The following is a 19320-nucleotide window of genomic DNA, read 5'->3' as shown; positions in this document are numbered from 1 at the left end:
GCATCAGTTAATCAGTCGAAAACCCGTCAGAAGATTTAGTTGCATTTTTCTTTTACCCAATAGGATTCTCAATGGAGTCATCGGTGATTTACACATCTGTAGAAAGATAGAAGAATACATCTTAGCACGTGTGTTTGTCTTTTCTTTGCCACTCTTAATAGCTATCGATTCACGAATCACATTCAGTCAAGCTTTTTTGCTGTATTTACAGACAGCAAGAACAAATGTTTTTGTGAGTTTCATTTGGTTCTGCATTTTCAAATTCTGCAAAAAAATTTAAACAAGTTGTTATATAACTTTATATTGAAGCCCTTGAAAAGACGTGAACTAAAAATGGGAAAACACACTTTTGCCTAAATGAAGAAAATGCCGTCAGAAATGATGACCTTGGCTTTACTGTCTTCAATCAGCATCATGCGCTTCAGTAAAACATTTCCGTAATGTGTACTGCCATCTAGTGTCCATTTTACTTTCACTTTCATGACTGCTCATCAAATACGGATACTTCACAGTAGTTCCACAAGCTTAAGCGTTATAATTAATGACTGTTAAAAAATAAAAAAGCTTTTAAAGTAGACGTGGACAATGCACTTAATTGGGACACAACTTCAATAATGGAATTTCCAACATTTACGCTTTAAATTGATCAGTGGTGGCCATAACAGTTACCCACTGACATGTTATTTATTTGAACTTCTGAAACAATAATGACTTCTGTGAGAAATACGCAGCAGATTAGAGTGGCCTCTTATTATGAGCACGAGTTCAAGGCACATTTCTACAATAATGACAAAGACGCTCTTCAATCAAAAATCATCATGCCTCACCTGTCAAATGTATCCTACTGTATTAATCTAGTGCTGCTGACCAAGAACAATTTTAACATTCACAAGTTAAAAAAAATACATAAAATATTGAAAAGGTGGAGCAAAATGTGTTTCATTCTTCCTATACGGTTACCAGCTGCTAAGAAGAGTGGCATCAAGTTATTATTGAGAGGTGTTGTGAGGACTAAAGCAGTTAAGCAAATGGATGGATGTTTGTTTGTTTTCCTGTGTAGCAAATCAGATACGAATCTGTAGCAAATGTTTAAGTAGCGTCATTAGTGGTAGGCTCAAGTACTGCATGGTGACGTTGGGCAACGACTGGTTGGCTTTGACTGACAGCCCGAGTAACCAATAATCAACAAGCCGGCGCTGCAAGGCGTAGCCTGATTGAGTCAGGACTCAATTGCGATGATTGGAGAAAAGCATCACCACGTGATTGATTCTGTTCTACCCGGAAGAATGACAAATGGTTCTTGTTACAAACGATCTCAATTTTTAAGGTAAGTGTCAATCTGTCTATGTGGACTCTATTATGCTTCCATAATTACGAGAAATTTAGCTGCAGCAGTTGATCATTTTTTACAAGCTAAAGGGAGGGGAAATTGTCCAAAATCCCTAAGAAACCAAACATTTTAGATCCTGCAGCAATGTTCTTTGAACCACATTTTGACCGGTGACTAAGTTTGAACTCTTCCATATAAATTTTAGTGCATGTGATATTTCTCCGTGTTTTAATCACGCGTTAAACTTGAACCGTTTTCTGTGTTTTAAACCAAAGGACAAGATGGCATCCTACTTCGACGAGCACGACTGTGAGCCCACTAACCCCGAGGAACAGTACCGCCAGAACGCTCTACTTGAACTGGCCAGGTGACCATCTACTTGTCACTCATGAACCGGAAGCAGTTTGAGTATTCATTAGTTTTTTTCACTTTGAGGTCAATGTACTAGCGCGTTCTTTGTCTTCTCTAGTAGGACGACCTTGGCAGGACAACTACATGTTACTAGTGAAGTAAAATTGTGCTCGAGTTGGCATCTGCGCGTTATGAAGCGCCAGGTGTTAACGAAATAGTCATAATTATTAACGCCAATAGTAGCATACAATTGGCAACTTAGTATAGTGATTTTCAAACACTTTACATCAAGTACCTCCTAAAAATATATAAATGTCCAAGTTCAGTGTGATAAAATACAATGGTGTAGTTTTATTTAATTTAATTTTTTTTAAAAGAGTCTTTGGTTTTATTTATCAGAAATAAATTGAATAAACATACATGCACAGTTTGAACATTACAGTGTGAAATCGTACTCAAATAATGGTCCATTTGAAATATTGTATTCAAGTTAAATAAACATTTTTGCGAAACATTCAAGCAAATAGCTCTTAAAAATGTAATGCAATATGTATTGTGCTAAACAGTTAAATACAAAAGGGCAAACTTGCATTAATTCACCACACACAGTGAAATATTCCAAGGCTTTATCTGTTTCGATGTTGATGATTGTAAAGAAAGAGACAAAAATCACAAAATTAGAATACTGTGACAAAGCTCAACATTGTATGCCCCCCGTGTCCCAATATTGTCAACTAGTTAATGCAAAACAACTGCAGAGATGGTCCTCAGTCTTTAAATTGTCTCAGTCTAGTTTAGTAGGCTGGGAAGACTGCTGACTTGAACATTGTGCAGAAAACCATAATTGACACCCTCCATAAGGAGAAAAGGTCTCAAAAAGAAATTGCATTGCAATTGCTGTATCAAAGTACATGAACAGAGTGTTAAGAAAAAGGTGCACAAGTGACAGGGCTGGAGAGGATGTCAAGCAGCGGCGATTTTGAAATCTGGAAGAGTCCTTCAGGAGTGGACTGGAGCTGGTGTCAGTGCAATAAACACCACCACATACATGACATGAGCTACAGCTATCGATTTCCATGATTGCCACTCCTGAACCAAACGTCAGGAGCATCTGTGCAAGGAAAAAGTGGTCTCGACTCCCAAGTCTTCTTTTCAGATGAAAGTCAATTTTCCTTTAGAAAACAAGGTCTCCCAGAGTCTGGACAAGCACAAAAGTCACACTGCTTAAAGTCCAGTGTGAAGTTTCCACAGTGAGTAATGGTTTGGAGAGCCATGTCATTTTTTGGGGGAGGGCTTTTATTTTCCAGCAGGATTTGGCACCTGCCCACAAAGCCAAAACTGCCCAAAACCAGCATTAAAAGCAATGGAATAATGGCACTTGATTGGCCAGCAAAGTCGCCTGACTTGAACCTCATTGAAATTTTGTGGATTGTTGTCAAGATAAAGATGAGGGAACAAAAACCCTAAAATACAGACAAATTCTAAACTAGCATCTTGGGCTACAATAACACCTGATCTGTGCCAAAGGTTAGTCGTCTCCAAGCCACGCCGCCATGATGTCATCGATGTCAAAAAAGCCACAACAAAGTATTGTCAGGGCATATGACTTGAATACACCTTTCAGAAGGCCCACATTTCTGACTTTGTGATCCGTTTGGGTGGGTCACATACATGAAATGTTCTAAATTTGTGAAACACTGGATTTTGTTGTTGTCATTTTGCCATAATCATCAAAATTGAAACAAATAAAGGCTTGAAATATTTCACTTTGTGTGTAATGAACGAAAGTAACATTCAATTTCCGAAACAAATTATTGAAATAAATGGACTTCTTCTCTTTACTCAAATTTTCTGAGTAACATGTTATTGTTTGACTGTACTAAAACGTTGACATTGAGCTCAAATCTGTCAAATAAATGCTCACACGGTTTTCAATTGTCATGGCATATTTTACCATAGCAATCACTGAGCTTTTAACACTGGTTTGTGTTTGTGTGTGTGAAGGTCTCTGATGCAGGGTTTGGACTTGATGGACTCGGGGGATTCATCAGACTGGAACCAACGTCTTCCTCCCCCTGCTGCAAAAGTTGCGGTGCAGACCCTCAATATGGTTGTCGTTTCTCCTGAACAAGCAGGTGACACATCGATGTGCACGTAGCACCTTTTTTTTTTATTATTATTATTCTGCTGAGACATTCCGCAGCAAAAATGACTTGCCCCATATATTAATGACATACATATTGTACATGGTCAGTGTGGGACCCACCCAGCTGGTTGACTTTTTACTATTGCAGACAAAGGCCTGAAGTGTCCTGTTTGTTTACTGGAGTTTGAAGAGCAGGAGACGGTTCGACAAATGCCTTGCAAACATCTTTTCCACTCTGGATGTATACTGCCGTGGCTGGGCAAGGTACTAACAGCACACACACACACACGCACACATTTTTTGTTCAGTCTGTTGCAAAGCAGCATTCTATCGAGCGTTTGTTGTTTTCGTTGTTTTTTAACTCAAGACTAACTCCTGCCCGCTGTGTCGACTTGAATTACCAACTGATAATCCAGATTACGAGGAGTTCAAGAAAGACAAGGTGAGTGTGTGTACACGTTTTGTGTATTCGCGCAAAAGTGTTTGCTTAGTGTGTGTGTGCTGTGTGATGTAGGAAAGAAGAAAACAGAGAGAGCACAGACTGGAGGACCTCCATGGAGCAATGTACACATGACAGTAACCTCTTACCAGTACAAAATATTCAGGAAGTTCTTAACCATCAGTGTGAAAGTACACACACATTAACCTTCAATATGCAGTAGTGGCTCATTTTTTAATATAATTTTTTCTCAATATATCAATTAATTTATATATATATATATATATATATATATATACATATATATATATATATATATATATATATATATACATATATATATATATATATATATATATATATATATATACATATATATATATATATATATATATATATATATACATATATATATATATATATATATATATATACATATATATATATATATATATATATATATATACATATATATATATATATATATATATATATACATATATATATATATATATATATATATATATATATATACATATATATATATATATATATATATATATATACATATATATATATATATACATATATATATATATATATATATATATATATACATATATATATATATATATATATATATATATACATATATATATATACATATATATATGTGTGTGTGTGTGTGCGTGTTTTTCCCATTCATTCCAATCATTTTATATGAAAAGAGGTTTGAAAATGTAAACCAGTGATTTTACACTATATTGCATTGCCACAATATAGTTCCTATCCAAACATGGATTGTCATATTTTTATTTCTGTTCTGAATGGCCCATGTGGTGTTTAGTCTGGTTGTATTTTTTTTTTTTTTTAAACCTCATGATGGTTTACTGCAGGGCTGATGTACTGTACTATCTTAACCAGGGGTCTCAAACCCACAGCCCGGGGAACATTTTTGGGAAGATATTTTGTGGCCTTCGACTTATCATCAAAGTTCATGGCCATCTTATTGCCCTGGGTGTTTTTGTTTTTGTTTTTTAATCATTGATGGGCTACCGTAGCTCAGGCTCATGCCAGCTGTTGGCAAAATGTAAGTCTGAAGTGACACCAAGTGGAAGGAAAAGGTATCCTGTCACCCAATCCCAGTCATGTCATTTTCAAAGCTTGCCACGAAGGGCAAGGTTGGTGACAAGAAACACAAATTTCAAGAAAAACAGGAGACAATTTTTTGAGCACAGGGGAATGTCTTGAATGCACAGAGAAAATTGCAGTGCTTAAGAAATCAGACATTACACAACTTGACATGTTAAGTATGCAAAGGATCAGGGCAAAGAGAGAACGGACCAAGTCACCAATGGATCAGTTGTAACTTGTACTTTTTGGGGGGGAATACTTGAACCACTTTTTTTGTGGAATACTTGATGCAGCACAGACACACCCAACTATCTCCAGCGGTCCCCACAGAAGTTGAGTTTGAGACCCCTGATGTAAAAAAAAAATGTCACCATTTGCATGCAAGTGTTTTAAAGCAGAAGTAAGGACTTAAAAGTTTTGTTTTGATGTATTTTTTTTTTTAATTGAGACTTTCAAATAAATCTATTTGTTGTACAATTCCCTAAAGTGTTTGACTTACTTGTGACACACTGAAGTGCCCATCTAGCAGTCCTATAATGCAACATGTTTGCTAGGATGTCTCCACAGTAACCAACAAACATTAACTGTCCAAAAACACATTGTCATAATTTAAGATTTTATTTCATATTTGAATATAAATCTGTCAAATTAAAATACCTAAATGATAGACAAAGCATACATTTAGAGAATGTAAAGGAAACAAAAGTGTGTATTTGATTATCTCATTTGAAGAAAAGAAAAGAGATGATTCACTTTGAATAGTGTGTGTGTGTGTGTGTGTGTGTGTGTGTGTGTGTGTGTGTGTGTGTGTGTGTGTGTGTGTGTGTATGTATGATAAGAGTTCACGCCAGCCACCATTTTGTATGCCGCTTATCACTTGGGTTACAGGTGAGCTGCAGCTGACACTGGACAAGCGGCGGGGTACACCCTGAACTGGTCGCCGGCCAATCTCAGGGGAGTTCAAGCCATGTCAAAAATAAATAAATAAATAGGGACTTTTTTTGCACATTTTCTACAAAAAAATAAAAGGTTTTAAATCCAATGTTGAATGTGGCATATCGCACTGATGCCGATACAGAATAATAAATTCAACCCTGCTGTGATGGCTCATACAAGCTGCCTGTAGACGTCACACGCTGTGACTTTGGTTTCAAAATGGTGAACATGGCTAAGGCTCAACACATACACTCAAATAAAGGAAATGTGTTTCCCTGGCACATATGAGGGATAAGGCCAAATCTGTTTGCAATTGTACACTTCATGAAAACAACAAAACTAAAATAAATACAACTAAAAGTGGACAACTGGCAGCTTTGAGCAGAATACTGTCACTCATACGTACACAATGGGCTAATCAAACTAACAAATGTCAACAAGGTCCAGCCGAGCTCAAACTAGGACACACTTGCAGCAAATTGATAAAATGACTGCAGTAGCTAACAAGTCAATTTCAGTGGATGGTTACCCATAACAGATGTAGTGAGTACTGGTCGTTATGCATTTTAAGGATTATTTTGTTGGCCGACATGGACACCATGCAGTAAGCTTGTTGCTTGGCAAAATTTTTAAAAAATCAACAGTATAATTAACAGCCATTTGTCAAGCAAAAGGTCTGTAACTAAAGAAACTGGAGCAATTTTAGACGGGCACATAAAAGAGGCTGAAAACATGATGTGGCAATCATGTAGTCCTTCCTGGTCATGCCTGGCAAATTTTGAGGTCAAAAGGTTAAGTCAGCCACCTTGCTGAATGCTTTTCCTTCCATGACAAGATGGAGGCACTTCCAAGATGACAACTCCAGCATTCAACTGCAATCAATAAACAGTACAGTAGAAATAAAAGATGTACAAAAGCGGTGGCTGTGGCTGAGGGTGTAGAAACGGCCGTTCAGTAACCAGAAGATCGGCTGTTCGATCCCCGCTCTCCCCAAGTCACGTGTCATTGTGTCCTTGGGCAAGGCACTTCACACACATTGCCTCCAGTGCTACTCATACTGGTGTATGAAAGGTGCGAATGTTTGGCGGTGGTCGGCGGGGCCGTAGGCGCACACTGGCAGCCACGCTTCCGTCAGCCTGCCCCAGGGCAGCTGTGGCTACTTAAGCAGCTTACCGCCACCACAGTGTGAATGTGTGAGTGCATGGATAATGTATCCATTGTGAAGCATCTTTTTCTGGTATGTTACTGGTTTAAATAGTCCTATTTGATTGATGTCTGAACAGGAACACTCCAAAGAGGTCAGACTTCAAATTGAAAGCGTTCGGTTGAGAAACTACGATCCAACTTAATTCTTCAAGTGTCATAATTAAAGCTTGATGGGCAAACAAGGCTGTTAATTGTCGTCAACATTCAGAATTCTTTCTACTACACAAACATCAATTGATTTTCTCTCGTTCTGAAAGTGCCAGCTGAGCAGAAATCCATGAAATGGGAAATTTTAATAAAACAAGGCCACAGCAGCCAACAAAATAATGTTGTTGTTTTTTTAAATCTCCATCAAGGCAGCCCAGTTGTCCAACTATGGATGGGAGCACCTTACACTTCCAAACACCTGTGGAATGTTGTCCAATTCTATCTAAAAGGGTTCACGGTCCAAGATTCAACTCACCAACTTTGAAAAAACCTACTTCAAGTTGTGCATCATTCTACTTAAGCCCGTATCTTGCTGAGCGGGCGCAGGCTTGCGAGGTTGCGCACACGTAGCGAGTTTTGCCTTTACAATCGGCTTTCGGAGTTCGTTCAATGTTTTTGCAACACTGGAAGGGGGATTTCCACATTCTCTTCTCAAGGTTTCGTATTTCTCCCCCGATGTTTTTTTTTTTTGCTCTCTTGTGGTTCGATCAAGGGATGTCGTTAACATTTGTCAACTGTGGCCATGTGAAACCCTTTGAGTCTCTTTCGTGATTAAGGCCGATATACGGTAACTAAACTTGACTTAACTTGAAGGAAGCCTGCCAAAAAAGCAACAAGCAAAGCGCCGCTCAGTGAGGTACGGGCTAAACACAGACCCGTGCACGTTTTTGGGGGTTGGCTTACAGACTAAGGCAAATATAAACAAAGTAAAAACATCATTCCTAAAGTATCACTACAAAACCCTTTTTCCAGACGAATTTAGTGAGACGTCATACAAAAAGTTATGCACTGAATTGGAGAGTGAAAGGATTATGTTTTGAGGGTGGAAGTGTGTGAATAGATTAAAGCGCGGAGGTTGAGTCAAAATATTATTTACAAATCTCAACTCAACTCAATAATATGTTCTATGCGTATATCCATATACAATGTTTGGCCTCCGTGGCTCATCTTCTAGCTCATTTTACACAAAGAAACCAACTTGTTTGAAACGTGTAATTACTGTTAGCTAAAACGGGCCTAAAGGCACAACAACAAAAAATGTAGTTGCGTTTGTGCCTATAAGAGGCGTGGCCTAGCGAGTGACATCATGAACATGACGGGTTTGTCTTCATTTTGAAGTTTTGCGTTTGTTGCGTCCAAACTTGTAATTTGGGCCGGGTGCCGTGTGTAGTGCGTCACTTTTCGTATGACTTTCTGAAATTCTCCTAAAACTGCATTACAGACGGCGGTTGGCTTGGATTTGCGGTCAAACAGAACTAGTCTCTCTCTTGGCATGCTACCTCAGTCATGGTTCCATGTGGCAGATGTCCACGGAGCTCGTCCGCGCCGAGCTACAACATGGCTATGCTCTCGGGGGTGCAGTTGAGATGCGTTGACGTGCTGCTCCCCCCGGGGGACTTGAGACCCTTCGTCGCCCCGCTCAGCGTGGAGTCCCGGGCCCCGGGGCTCAAGATGACCCCCGAGCCGTGGCGGAGACACTGCTGCAGGCCTGCCATCAAAGTCTCGCCGGTGACCGTGCCAAACTCGTAGGTGAAGGTGCCGTAGAAGACCAGGATGTCCACGGTGAAGACCCACTCGCAGATAGCTGCGGCGTGCTGGAGCGTGAAGCTCTCCTGCCAGAAGAAGATGCCGCCTGGGAGGAAGAGGTTAAGGTGCAACGAGGAGACGGGAGCTCGGGGTTCTATGTGGTTTCAAAAAGAAGAGTGACATCTTGAGTGAGTAACAAGTATTGTAGAGGTCCTCTATCTGTATTTATCCTTATTGCCAAACATACAAGTTGAACATAGTCATATCACCACCTTTCTGTCCATTCATAAATTATGTAAACATAACAGCCCGAATGATAGTGATTTTTTTGTAGCGCAGGAAGAGCAGACGCCGGTGAGTAATGTTAAGATGCTTCGCTGTATACATTCCTGAAGCGTTTTGTATGAATAACCGTATTTTGAGTGATAAAATCTCTGCGATAGAGCACAATAATTAGCATTAGCGAGTCAATGGCGCTTTCCATTGTGCGTTAGCCTTGAGCTAGCTATGTTCGTGAAACAAGCAGTATACTCTTTTTTTTTTTTTCCATTCTTGAATATTTGTTATTGTTCCTAAATACAAAACATGTGTTCTACTTTACAATTCTCATTTCATTATTAGTCCTCAAAAAAAGAAAACAAAACATGGAATAAGTGACACATAAGGTATTTTAACTCTTTGACTGCCAGCGTTTTCAGAAACGGGATGTCGCCAGTGCCAGCCGATTTAAGCATTTTGACTGATCTTTCAAGGTCCACAGAAAATGCTGTGTTTGGACTATGGAAACACACATACTACCAAATGAAAGATTGAAAACTCATCTTTCATCAGAAAAAAAGTTTGTTTCTACCTTATTCAGTAATCAACAATAGAAAATGGTTAGTTTCACCGAAATGCTCTGTTTTGAAACAAAAAGCGGAGAAAAAGAGCTTTTTGTGAAACGATGTTATTTCATGCACTCTAGTGAATTCTACACTTCTTTTTGTCCATGAATGATGCCACAAACACCTAAATAGTGCTTTACTTCTGTAATACACCACCACCAACAATGAAAAAGTGTTTTTAGATTGCAAAATACGTTTATTTCCATTCAACAGTGTAACAATTTGACAAAACAATTTCACAAACTATTTACAAATGTGTGCAACTGTGGTACTATTTACAATTATGTGGATGTTTCAAATACAGTTTTTCTTTTTGTAACACTGCCCTGCGTGCAAGGAGAGGGAGCAGGATTTGCACAACAGATACGTTTCACTTCGATTGTCCGTTTCGCGTGCAGAAGTTACACTTTCTTGACGGCCTTTTTTTCCGGGGAATAGCAAGTAGCAGACTGTACCCACTCCTCCGATGAATATGCATTGGACTCGGGGCACTCTTCGTCGTCCGATTGAACGTCCGCCTGAGCGTGCTCGGTTGTGCTCCGCGTTTTCCGGTGTTAGCATCGCTAGCCCGTGAACCTTTATGACGTCGTCATAGCCGCCGCGTCAGCGCTTCCAACTTCGGCGTCAACCTCGGAGTCACCATCATCATCATCATCGATGATGATCATCGCCGTCATCAATGTGCTCTTTAGCGTTGGTCGATGCCTTTCGTCTTTGAAAAAAATTCCCAAGTGTGAGCTGCTTGCAACCGGTCGCCATTGTTCGCTTCTTCAGCCATCTAGCTCCGCCTCACGTCTTCTGCTGCCGCGTCAATGCTTCCAACCTCGGAGTCACCATCATCATCATCGATGATGATCATCGTCGTCATCAATGTGCTCTTTAGCGTTGGTCGATGCTTTTCGTCTTTGAAAAAAACTGCTCGAGCGTGAGCTGCTTGCAACCGGTCGCCATGTTCTCTTCCCATCCCCAGCCATTGTCCCCTCTAGCTCCGCCTCACGTCTTCTACTGACGCCTACCCAATCTTGTCAAAAGAGAGTCATTGCTGCCATCTAGGGGCCAAAAATAGTCATTAGGCTAACTAGATCTGCTTGAAACTTTCACCACAGCTGGCCAAGGCTTTCCTCCACCCGTTTCCCAAATTTTTTTTGAAAAAATTGGAGAACGTCTTTTAACGTCCTTGGCGGCCCTCCGTAGGTTTTTACTAAACGTCATTTAACGTTTTTGGCAGTCAAAGAGTTAAAAACCATCCATCCATTTTCCAATTAATTGTTAATATTTCCATAATTAACACTTTCAGAAAATACGTAAACAAAATGTCAACACCTGAGCGTCACCAGGCGAGAAAAGGATACTGAGCACGAGGGAGACCATGGCTCCGAGTGCCAGAGCCACGCGGAGGTGTGCCATCCAGAAGTCAAGGGCGGTGACGGCCACCCGATAGGTGAGCACACACTGCAAGCACACGAAGAGCAGCCCCGCTGGAAAGGCCACGCCGGCGCCCACGTAGTGAAGAGACTTGGCATTGACAACCTACCACACACACACACACACACACAAGGATGTCCCAGATGTGTAGCTGAAGGTGAGGAAGGAGTGACCTTACCTGGAAGTTGCCCACCATGACCAGACCCACTGCGTTGGTGCAGCCCGACACCAGAGCGCTGGTGTTAACCCAACAACTGTGGCTGTGTTCTATCACCTGGGCGTAGCGCAGAAGGCACACCATCACCACTGCCGACAACAAACGCACATTTACGTAAAACCGAACAGCAAACGCACACACACCACGCAACAAACATTTTGTAGAATATTATGTAATACAATTGTGGAAATCTGCTCCAAAACACATTTTGTTGAATTTAGATATTCACTTAAATTATGTGTAATAAGAGTCATGAAATCCTGTTCCATTCTTTTCTCACAATCGGCGATAATGTTCCCATGTCAATTTGAGCCAGGCCGTATTTTCATTACAATGCTGTCAGAAGCGGTGGTTTGAGATACCTCAAAACACTGTCTTATTAACTTAACTTTAAGAGGAACAGCTTGCGTTAGCCATCAGCCGTCGACAGCAAACAGTCAACATCCATGCTAATTTCTGCTAGCCTGTTGATGGTGCTTTGCATTTAATGTTAGCATTAAGCTAATGGACTTTTGTTAATCGTTACACATCGTTATATGATTTGGTTGAATATTTTGATGTTTAGATATACAATCAATGTTAAATTATTTTTCTTTATGCATCAGTTTTAGAATGAACTGAGTCCACAAAGAGCTTCCGTATCTGGAGAACTGTGTGAGCTAGAGAGGAAACAGGCACTTAGGAAATACTTTTATAAAAGGGTTGGTCGATACTTCGTTCCTACGCTGGCGAATGTAACCTGAATATAGACTTAAGTCAGGTTTCACTGTTAAAGTCGATATTTACATCAAAATACTTTGTACAGCAATTTTAAAGAACATATTTGCACCAACCAATATTTTGTGTCGACATTTATAGCTGACGGACGGCAAAGTGGAGCTAATGGAAACTTAAACAGGGAAATGTGACGTGCTTGATGGCGAGCCGACCTGCTCGATGGAGAACCGTTGCTAGAGGTAACAACACAACTTTAAATAACTTTAAAATGCCGTGTTTACTATGGGGAAATTAACAAAAAAGAAGGCGCTACGGACGAGGCACGAGCGTCGAGGACTCCCTGTATTCACACACACTGTATATACTCACACATACCGATGCCAAGGACTTTATGATTCATAAAATTTTTAATTAACACAATGACAGTTGACATTTCGGAACAAAGACTTTTCTGTCTTTCTAGTGCACATGATGATTCACCAATGAACGGCCACAGTGTAGCACCAACTACTAACCAAGAAGATTGACACCTTTCTTTTTTTTTTGCTTAAAGTATCACAGGCTACAAGTACCCAAGACCTGGAAATAAGGTCCGTATTGGCTCGATCACTGGTGGGTCATAAATGGGGTTTGGTTTATTTAAAAAATAATAATAATAATAATAATAATAAGAGTACATGTAATAAAATGGCTAATAGGAAAGGTTTTTTTAATAATAAGAAATATTAATAATAATAAATAATAGGAAAGTTTGTTTTGTTTTTTTGGGGCGTCATCTCCCCCTTCTCAGTAAGAAAAAAAATGAGTGGTGCTCCTGCATGACAGGAGGAAGAGGAGTAATGGAGGAAGGCCATGGAGGGTGCATGAAGAAGAGAAGGCAGGGGAGGGGTGCCGAGAGAAGGAAACTGCATTCATTATTGATTTAGAGAACTCGGGCTATTTCAAGCCCCTCTGCAGCTCTAGACGCTGACATGGGCACCACGCACACATTCTGATATGAAAAAGACAATGCACCGGCCTCAATTGATCCCAATCTTGTGCCTCTTTTAGATAGCAAGTATGTTGAGCTTGGCATAAACTGAGAGCAGCTAGTCTCGAAAGATTACTAACTCTAACTTCTACGGGTGATGTATGTAGAAATTTGTGGGGAAATGAATTGAGGCCATTTTGGAATAAGGCTCAACATAAAACGTGGAAAAAGTGAAGCGCTACAAATACTTTCTGGTTACCTCAATTGAGAGTCAAATATATTCAGAACAGCTTGGGGCGTGATGCAATACACTTCTACACCACTTGTGGCTGGTCTGTGTACAGTCTTGCTGGATGTCTCCTACACGAAGGTGGATGACATCATTATCATCATGTGACAATTGGCCAGTTAACATTTGATTTGAGGCTATTTGGGCAAGTGTTGCCAAGAGATTCATGATTTCAGCCTGAATGAATATGAAGATTCATTTTCAGGTCAGATGAGTTCCATGTCAACACACCAGCAAAAATAATGCATTAATAATGATGAATTATTGTATGTGGCGGAAATGGCACGCCTGAAGACATAGAGTACCTTTTGAAAGAAATGACAGGCAAGTCTTTTTGCCAAGCCAAGCAACACCTAGTACTAGTTTCACATTTACCACACGGGACAAACAACCTTCCGCAAGCTGTGGCATACATATTGCTTCATGGCCATGTTTTGTGTTTGGTTCATCTCATTGACGATCTTACCCATGAAGGCTCCGACATTGCCGATGAGGCTAAACAGGCAGCTTTCAGGCGGAAAAGAACCACATTTACTGCAAAAGATGAAGACAAAACAGGGCTGTTAGCAACACTTAACATACTGTAGACAGTTCCGGCAGAAGAAAATTGATTTGGGAAAGATTTGGTTATTATGGATGAATGAAAGGAACACACACAAAAAAAGTTGTTGAGTTTTTACTGCAAAATGATGTTTTGTCTTGCATACAAGAAACACACTAATACCCAAACAAATTAAAAAAAAAACTAACAAACACGCTCTAAAAATTTATTAAAACTAACTAAATTAAATTTAAAAAGTCAGAACAAAATAAGTATAATGAAAAATCCCAAATCATTATAACACAGCAACGTGACTTAATTCGATCATGTGCTGCTGCAGGCGCAGTGTGAAAGGGGCTTCTAACTACTTTATGAAATCATAAACTCCTGCGCCTTGCAATGCCTTTCCACGCGTTTGCGATAGCATACGAGTCAAAGCGTGAATCAATGATGTCACAGAAGCATCACGCCCGCCGTGTGCTTATCAAGGTCTGTGGGCCATGTGGTGACTGTGAGGACATTGAAGAAAGTTTGTGAGGTAGACGAGCACACCTGATGAGGGGGATGTCCTTGATGGTGCAGCAGGTCTTGGGAAAGCCTACTCGGGGCGGCTCCTCTGTGCAGTTCACATTGTAGAACCTGCAGTCGTGACACAAGTCAAGTTAAGTCATCTTTATTTATATAGAGCTTTCAAACAGCCTTAGCTGTCACAGTTCATACAGGAAAACCCTCTCATGTGTTGGAGAGAATATATGGTATAGATATGATAGCATGTGGCCAACTTTTGTCAAATGACATAAGAATCACTTACCAGTTCTCCACAGGACAAACATGATGATTCATTACAGCCATGGCATACCTGCAGAGTAAACAACACAAGGTCAAGTGTCATAATGTTACTCAATCAGTATGAACATTATTAGAAGAGATTACTCATTCGAGGTGTGCCCCCCCCCAAAAAAAAATCCATTTTTATTTACTACGGTTCAGAATCACCCATATAAAATGTCCCAAAATCGATTTGATTTCTTTATTTCATACTGTATTGCCCTTGTTTGTATGTGCCTTTATTGGGAGTCCTGTTCATGTCGTACACGATTTGGCCACTTAGGGGCAGTGTGGTTCCACGCGTTTAGATACACTTTTATAGCCAGAAGCCACATTAAAGAGTAGAAGAAAAAAGTTCAAATCAAGATAAGTATGTCCAATGTCAAGTACAAGTTGATGTTGTTTTTTGCAGCGTAGGAAGAGCATATTCCGGTGAGTAATGTTAAGATGCTTCTCTGTATAGATTCCTGCAGTGTTTTGTAAGAATAGCCGTTGTTTTCAGTGATAAAAGTGCCACGAGTAGCAAGCAAATTAGCATTAGCGGATCAATGTGCACTAGCCTTGAGCTAGCTAGATACGTTCGGGAAAGAGGCTAAACAAAGTGTGTTTCCATTTAAGTGTGCACTGTGCGTAATTCTCTTTGTTTTGAGTGTTTAGTTTTACAGGCAAGTTAATTTAACCTCAACTGGAGTGTAATAAACGGCTTAAAACAATGTTGCTGACATTGGGCTTTTTCATTATTACTGCGTTTGTGCAATAGGAATTAAGCAGCAAAATCCACCCGTTTCTGTTCAACTGAGGGAGCAGACATTTTGTCACATGCTGTCAACTGAAAATGACATCACAGTTGCTCAACGACCACGCATGGCTCAGCTTCAGAAAACAGGTGAGCCGTGATTGGTCATTACCTCAGCCCTTAGGCAGTGCGATGTAATTGCCAGTCTCAGCAAGTGACAAAATGGCCGCCTTCCAAGACAGATAAAACAAGGTGGATTTTGCTGCTTAATTCATATTGCACAAATGCAATATTAATCAGAATGCCGCACACAACATATTCATGTAAAAAAAAAAATAATAATTGGGGTGCTGACTTCCTCTTTAAGTGAAGATGGGCATTGTCTCGTGTTTTGACAGATACAACAGTCGTGGCAACAATAAAAGCCACTTCAGGCTTACAGTCACAAGTGCTGTCACAGAACACGTGATAAGCTTTCAAGGCATGCGTGCACCACTTACACTATCCATATTCCCGTGATGGAGAAGGCAGACAGGCTGACCGGCAGGACGATCCAGGCAGTCATTGGGCTGGCAGTGAGCTGGCGCTGTCCCAAGCATGGGGTGAGAGGGCGGCTTCGGGTCGGAGTGGCGACACGACACGGGGGATCAGATGGGATCGGGTGGGATTGCGGGGTCACATACACACAGGGGAACACACAAGGAGGGGGAGGGGAGACACGAGAGGACAGAAGGGGGAATGACACGGCGTGTCTGCTCCAGGAACCCTGCTCCAGGAACCCTTTCAACCTGACACAAGAAACAGAAGTGCTTTTACAGCAACTGTAACTTGCAAGCACACAAAAACATCTTTCATGTGGACTAGGTTTCAACGGTCCCCCAGTGGGTCTACTATAACACTGCTACTACTTTTTGTGCGGCACCTTGACATAAACAACTCACCTTAAGCTCTGTACAATCATATTGATTGTATTGTTAGATACTTCCAAGTTCCAACACTACAATCATATTGATTGTATTGTTAGATACTTCCAAGTTCCAACACTTCTGCAAATGCAGCGTTGGTTCAGTAATTACTGACTTGGTGGACTTGTGTAAACCAACACTTCTAAAGACTTATCTGAAAATCCTCAATACTCCATGATAACACTTTGTAAGGTATACTGTAGTTCAGTTACAAATTACTGCAAAGTGCAAACTCCTATTACAATAATGAACTTACTTACTACATTGTTAATACAGCACCAATCCAAAAACGCACAGTGGTAACTGTGTAAAATTATGCCTTTAGCATAACATACATCATAACGAATGACTTTCATATTTAGTTTTGATGGGAGCGTAAACCAACTAATGATCGGTTTACTGCTCCTTCAAAAGTGACACAGGTGACGAGCAAGCATCATAGTCATATGACACTCTCAGTAAAGAAAAGAAAAGAAAAGAAAATATTCTGCATGCAAGCAACACGGAGTGTGCATGTCCTTATTTATTTGTGTTGGGGGCCACCATAAATACAACTCGGAGCCGACCTGGGCTAACTACATCCGACACCGCTTGGGTTAACTCACAAAATGCACGCAAATTAACTTCATGGACGTCAAACGTAAATGCAGCCACGGGACGAGTAGAACAATATTCTTGAATTGTCCCGTCTGCTCGAATGAACCGCGCAACTGTTAGCCGCGTTAGCTTTAGACATCGCCAGTTCTAGGGTGCACTTTACCGGCTGGTCTTTACCGCTTGCCCGCATGTTCGTTTCCGTTAACCTTCGAGATGAGCCGCTCATAAACAAATTAAGTAGAGGACAAGTATGCAGATGGATCAATGCAAGTGATAGCGTATTCGTGAATTTGTACCTACCACCAGCCTGCAAGACCCTCACCGCACACCAACAACCTTGGTCTCCCTTTAGAAAAGCGCTCTTTCTCAGCTAATCAAGCATGCCACAGACTAGCTTCCGTTTTGTCATTTTCAAAACAAGACTTAGGGAGTTGGTTCTAACGTTTCCACGTTCATCTGTTTTTGTTTTGTTTTTTAAATTAGTTTAGGAAAACAACCCTACATAAGTAGCATTACAGTATCATGCCTTAGTCAAATTAGCACTGCGTACAAAATTATATATATGTTAAGTAACATATCGTAGGACTTTGAAGGTGGCCATCTCCTGAGTTTGAGGTTGACAGCTGGTACAAGACAAACAACATTGTTACAGCTTGTAATACGTATGCAGTGAAACAATAAATGCCAGTGTCAAAATGCCAGTTTTGGCAAAGCTTTTATTTTTATACAATCACACATATATTGGATAGTGTTGAAATGTAACTTGACACTCGTGGTTCGGCCCTCAAAACTGTGGGTCACTTCTGCATTAGCAACTCCATCAAGAATATGCGACTGCGCTTGTATATACAGTATTGTAGAAAAAAGTGACTTTGCCTAGCCAATGTGACAACGTGTGATTCCACTGTCTTAATTAGATTAGAAGTTCAATTTGTATAGTATTATAGGTGTGCAAAAAAAAACAATGTTGTATTTAACTGGATGGGGGGGTTGATTAGTATTTTTGTCCTCCATTTGTAAAACTGTTATGTTTGTAAGTGTACCTTGACCATAGCTGCCATTATTTCTGTGTTAATTAGGGACAGGTGTTAAGTTTTACTTCTTTCTCCCCTCTTTCATTAAAAAAATAATATTAATTAATTAAATAAATGAAATTAAATGAAGATAAATTAGAATCATCTATAATCTATGGGCCGTTTTCATATCATTTGATCAATACCATTTACAGGCAAACAGGCTGAATGTCATTTGGAAAATCAATAAATTTTACTGATATAAATATTTGAATTATTAGCAGTTGTTATCATTCAAAAGGTACTGTCATATTTAGTAATGAAAAAAGTGTTATGAACACCTTTGGAGCCAAAATGTCTTTACCATTATGCATCCAATATGAAATTTCATGTTTTCAAACATGTTTTCAGAAGATGCTGATTACTTTTTTAAATATACAGCATAGGATTTTTCTCCTATTGCTTAATATGCCTTTTGCACGAAAATTAACACAAAAGTCAGTGTGTTAAGAGTTCCTTTTTTGGGTGGTTGTTTTACAAATAGTCATTTACTGTTAATACCGGTGAAGGAAGCTTCCTTAAGTTGTTGCAATAGACAGGATGTTGCAGCCAGTTTGCATTCATTCAAGAGCACACACCAAAATAGACATTTTTTTATATATGTTTGAATTTGTGAAAGAGTTAGAACAATTACACGTCTTTACAATTATTATGAATGTACAACGACATGAGAGTCATTGATTTATAAGATAATTTGTCTTTTATTTCCTAACATTTTAAGTCATCCATAACTTGTTGAAAATAGGACCTCGTGCATGCTTGTTTCAGCATAGGAATTATATGAAAATGACCAAAATATATT

At 39.8% G+C, this 19320-nt stretch overlaps 2 protein-coding genes across 4 annotated transcripts; one reads left to right on the top strand and one right to left on the bottom strand.

Annotated features, from left to right (window-relative positions):
- Positions 1-1238: 1238 nt before the first annotated feature.
- On the top strand, positions 1239-4592 carry rnf181 (ring finger protein 181). Of its 2 annotated transcripts, none has more exons than XM_077561916.1 (6): positions 1239-1327; positions 1606-1697; positions 3686-3816; positions 3976-4091; positions 4244-4269; positions 4342-4592. In XM_077561916.1, the coding sequence occupies exons 2-6, from the start codon at positions 1612-1614 to the stop codon at positions 4487-4489; spliced, it is 507 nt and encodes a 168-aa protein (XP_077418042.1). In that variant the 5' UTR covers positions 1239-1327; positions 1606-1611; the 3' UTR covers positions 4490-4592. The 2 variants fall into 2 exon arrangements, with proteins under 2 accessions (XP_077418042.1, XP_077418043.1); XM_077561917.1 differs by having other exon boundaries at positions 4195-4269; positions 4342-4531.
- Positions 4593-5287: 695 nt separating this feature from the next.
- Positions 5288-17819, bottom strand: tmem150aa (transmembrane protein 150Aa). Of its 2 annotated transcripts, none has more exons than XM_077561765.1 (8): positions 17746-17819; positions 16384-16671; positions 15131-15178; positions 14872-14958; positions 14245-14312; positions 11764-11891; positions 11513-11690; positions 5288-9382 (listed from the first exon to the last, which is right to left on the bottom strand). In XM_077561765.1, the coding sequence occupies exons 2-8, from the start codon at positions 16446-16448 to the stop codon at positions 9081-9083; spliced, it is 876 nt and encodes a 291-aa protein (XP_077417891.1). In that variant the 5' UTR covers positions 16449-16671; positions 17746-17819; the 3' UTR covers positions 5288-9080. The 2 variants fall into 2 exon arrangements, with proteins under 2 accessions (XP_077417891.1, XP_077417892.1); XM_077561766.1 differs by having other exon boundaries at positions 9087-9430; positions 11484-11690.
- Between the last annotated feature and the right edge of the window lie 1501 nt (positions 17820-19320).

The sequence above is a fragment of the Vanacampus margaritifer genome, chromosome 3 (genome assembly GCF_051991255.1).
Source record: "Vanacampus margaritifer isolate UIUO_Vmar chromosome 3, RoL_Vmar_1.0, whole genome shotgun sequence".
Lineage (NCBI taxonomy): Eukaryota > Metazoa > Chordata > Actinopteri > Syngnathiformes > Syngnathidae > Vanacampus > Vanacampus margaritifer.
Note: the sequence above shows the minus strand (reverse complement) of the source record. Positions and strands in the feature narration are given on the sequence as shown.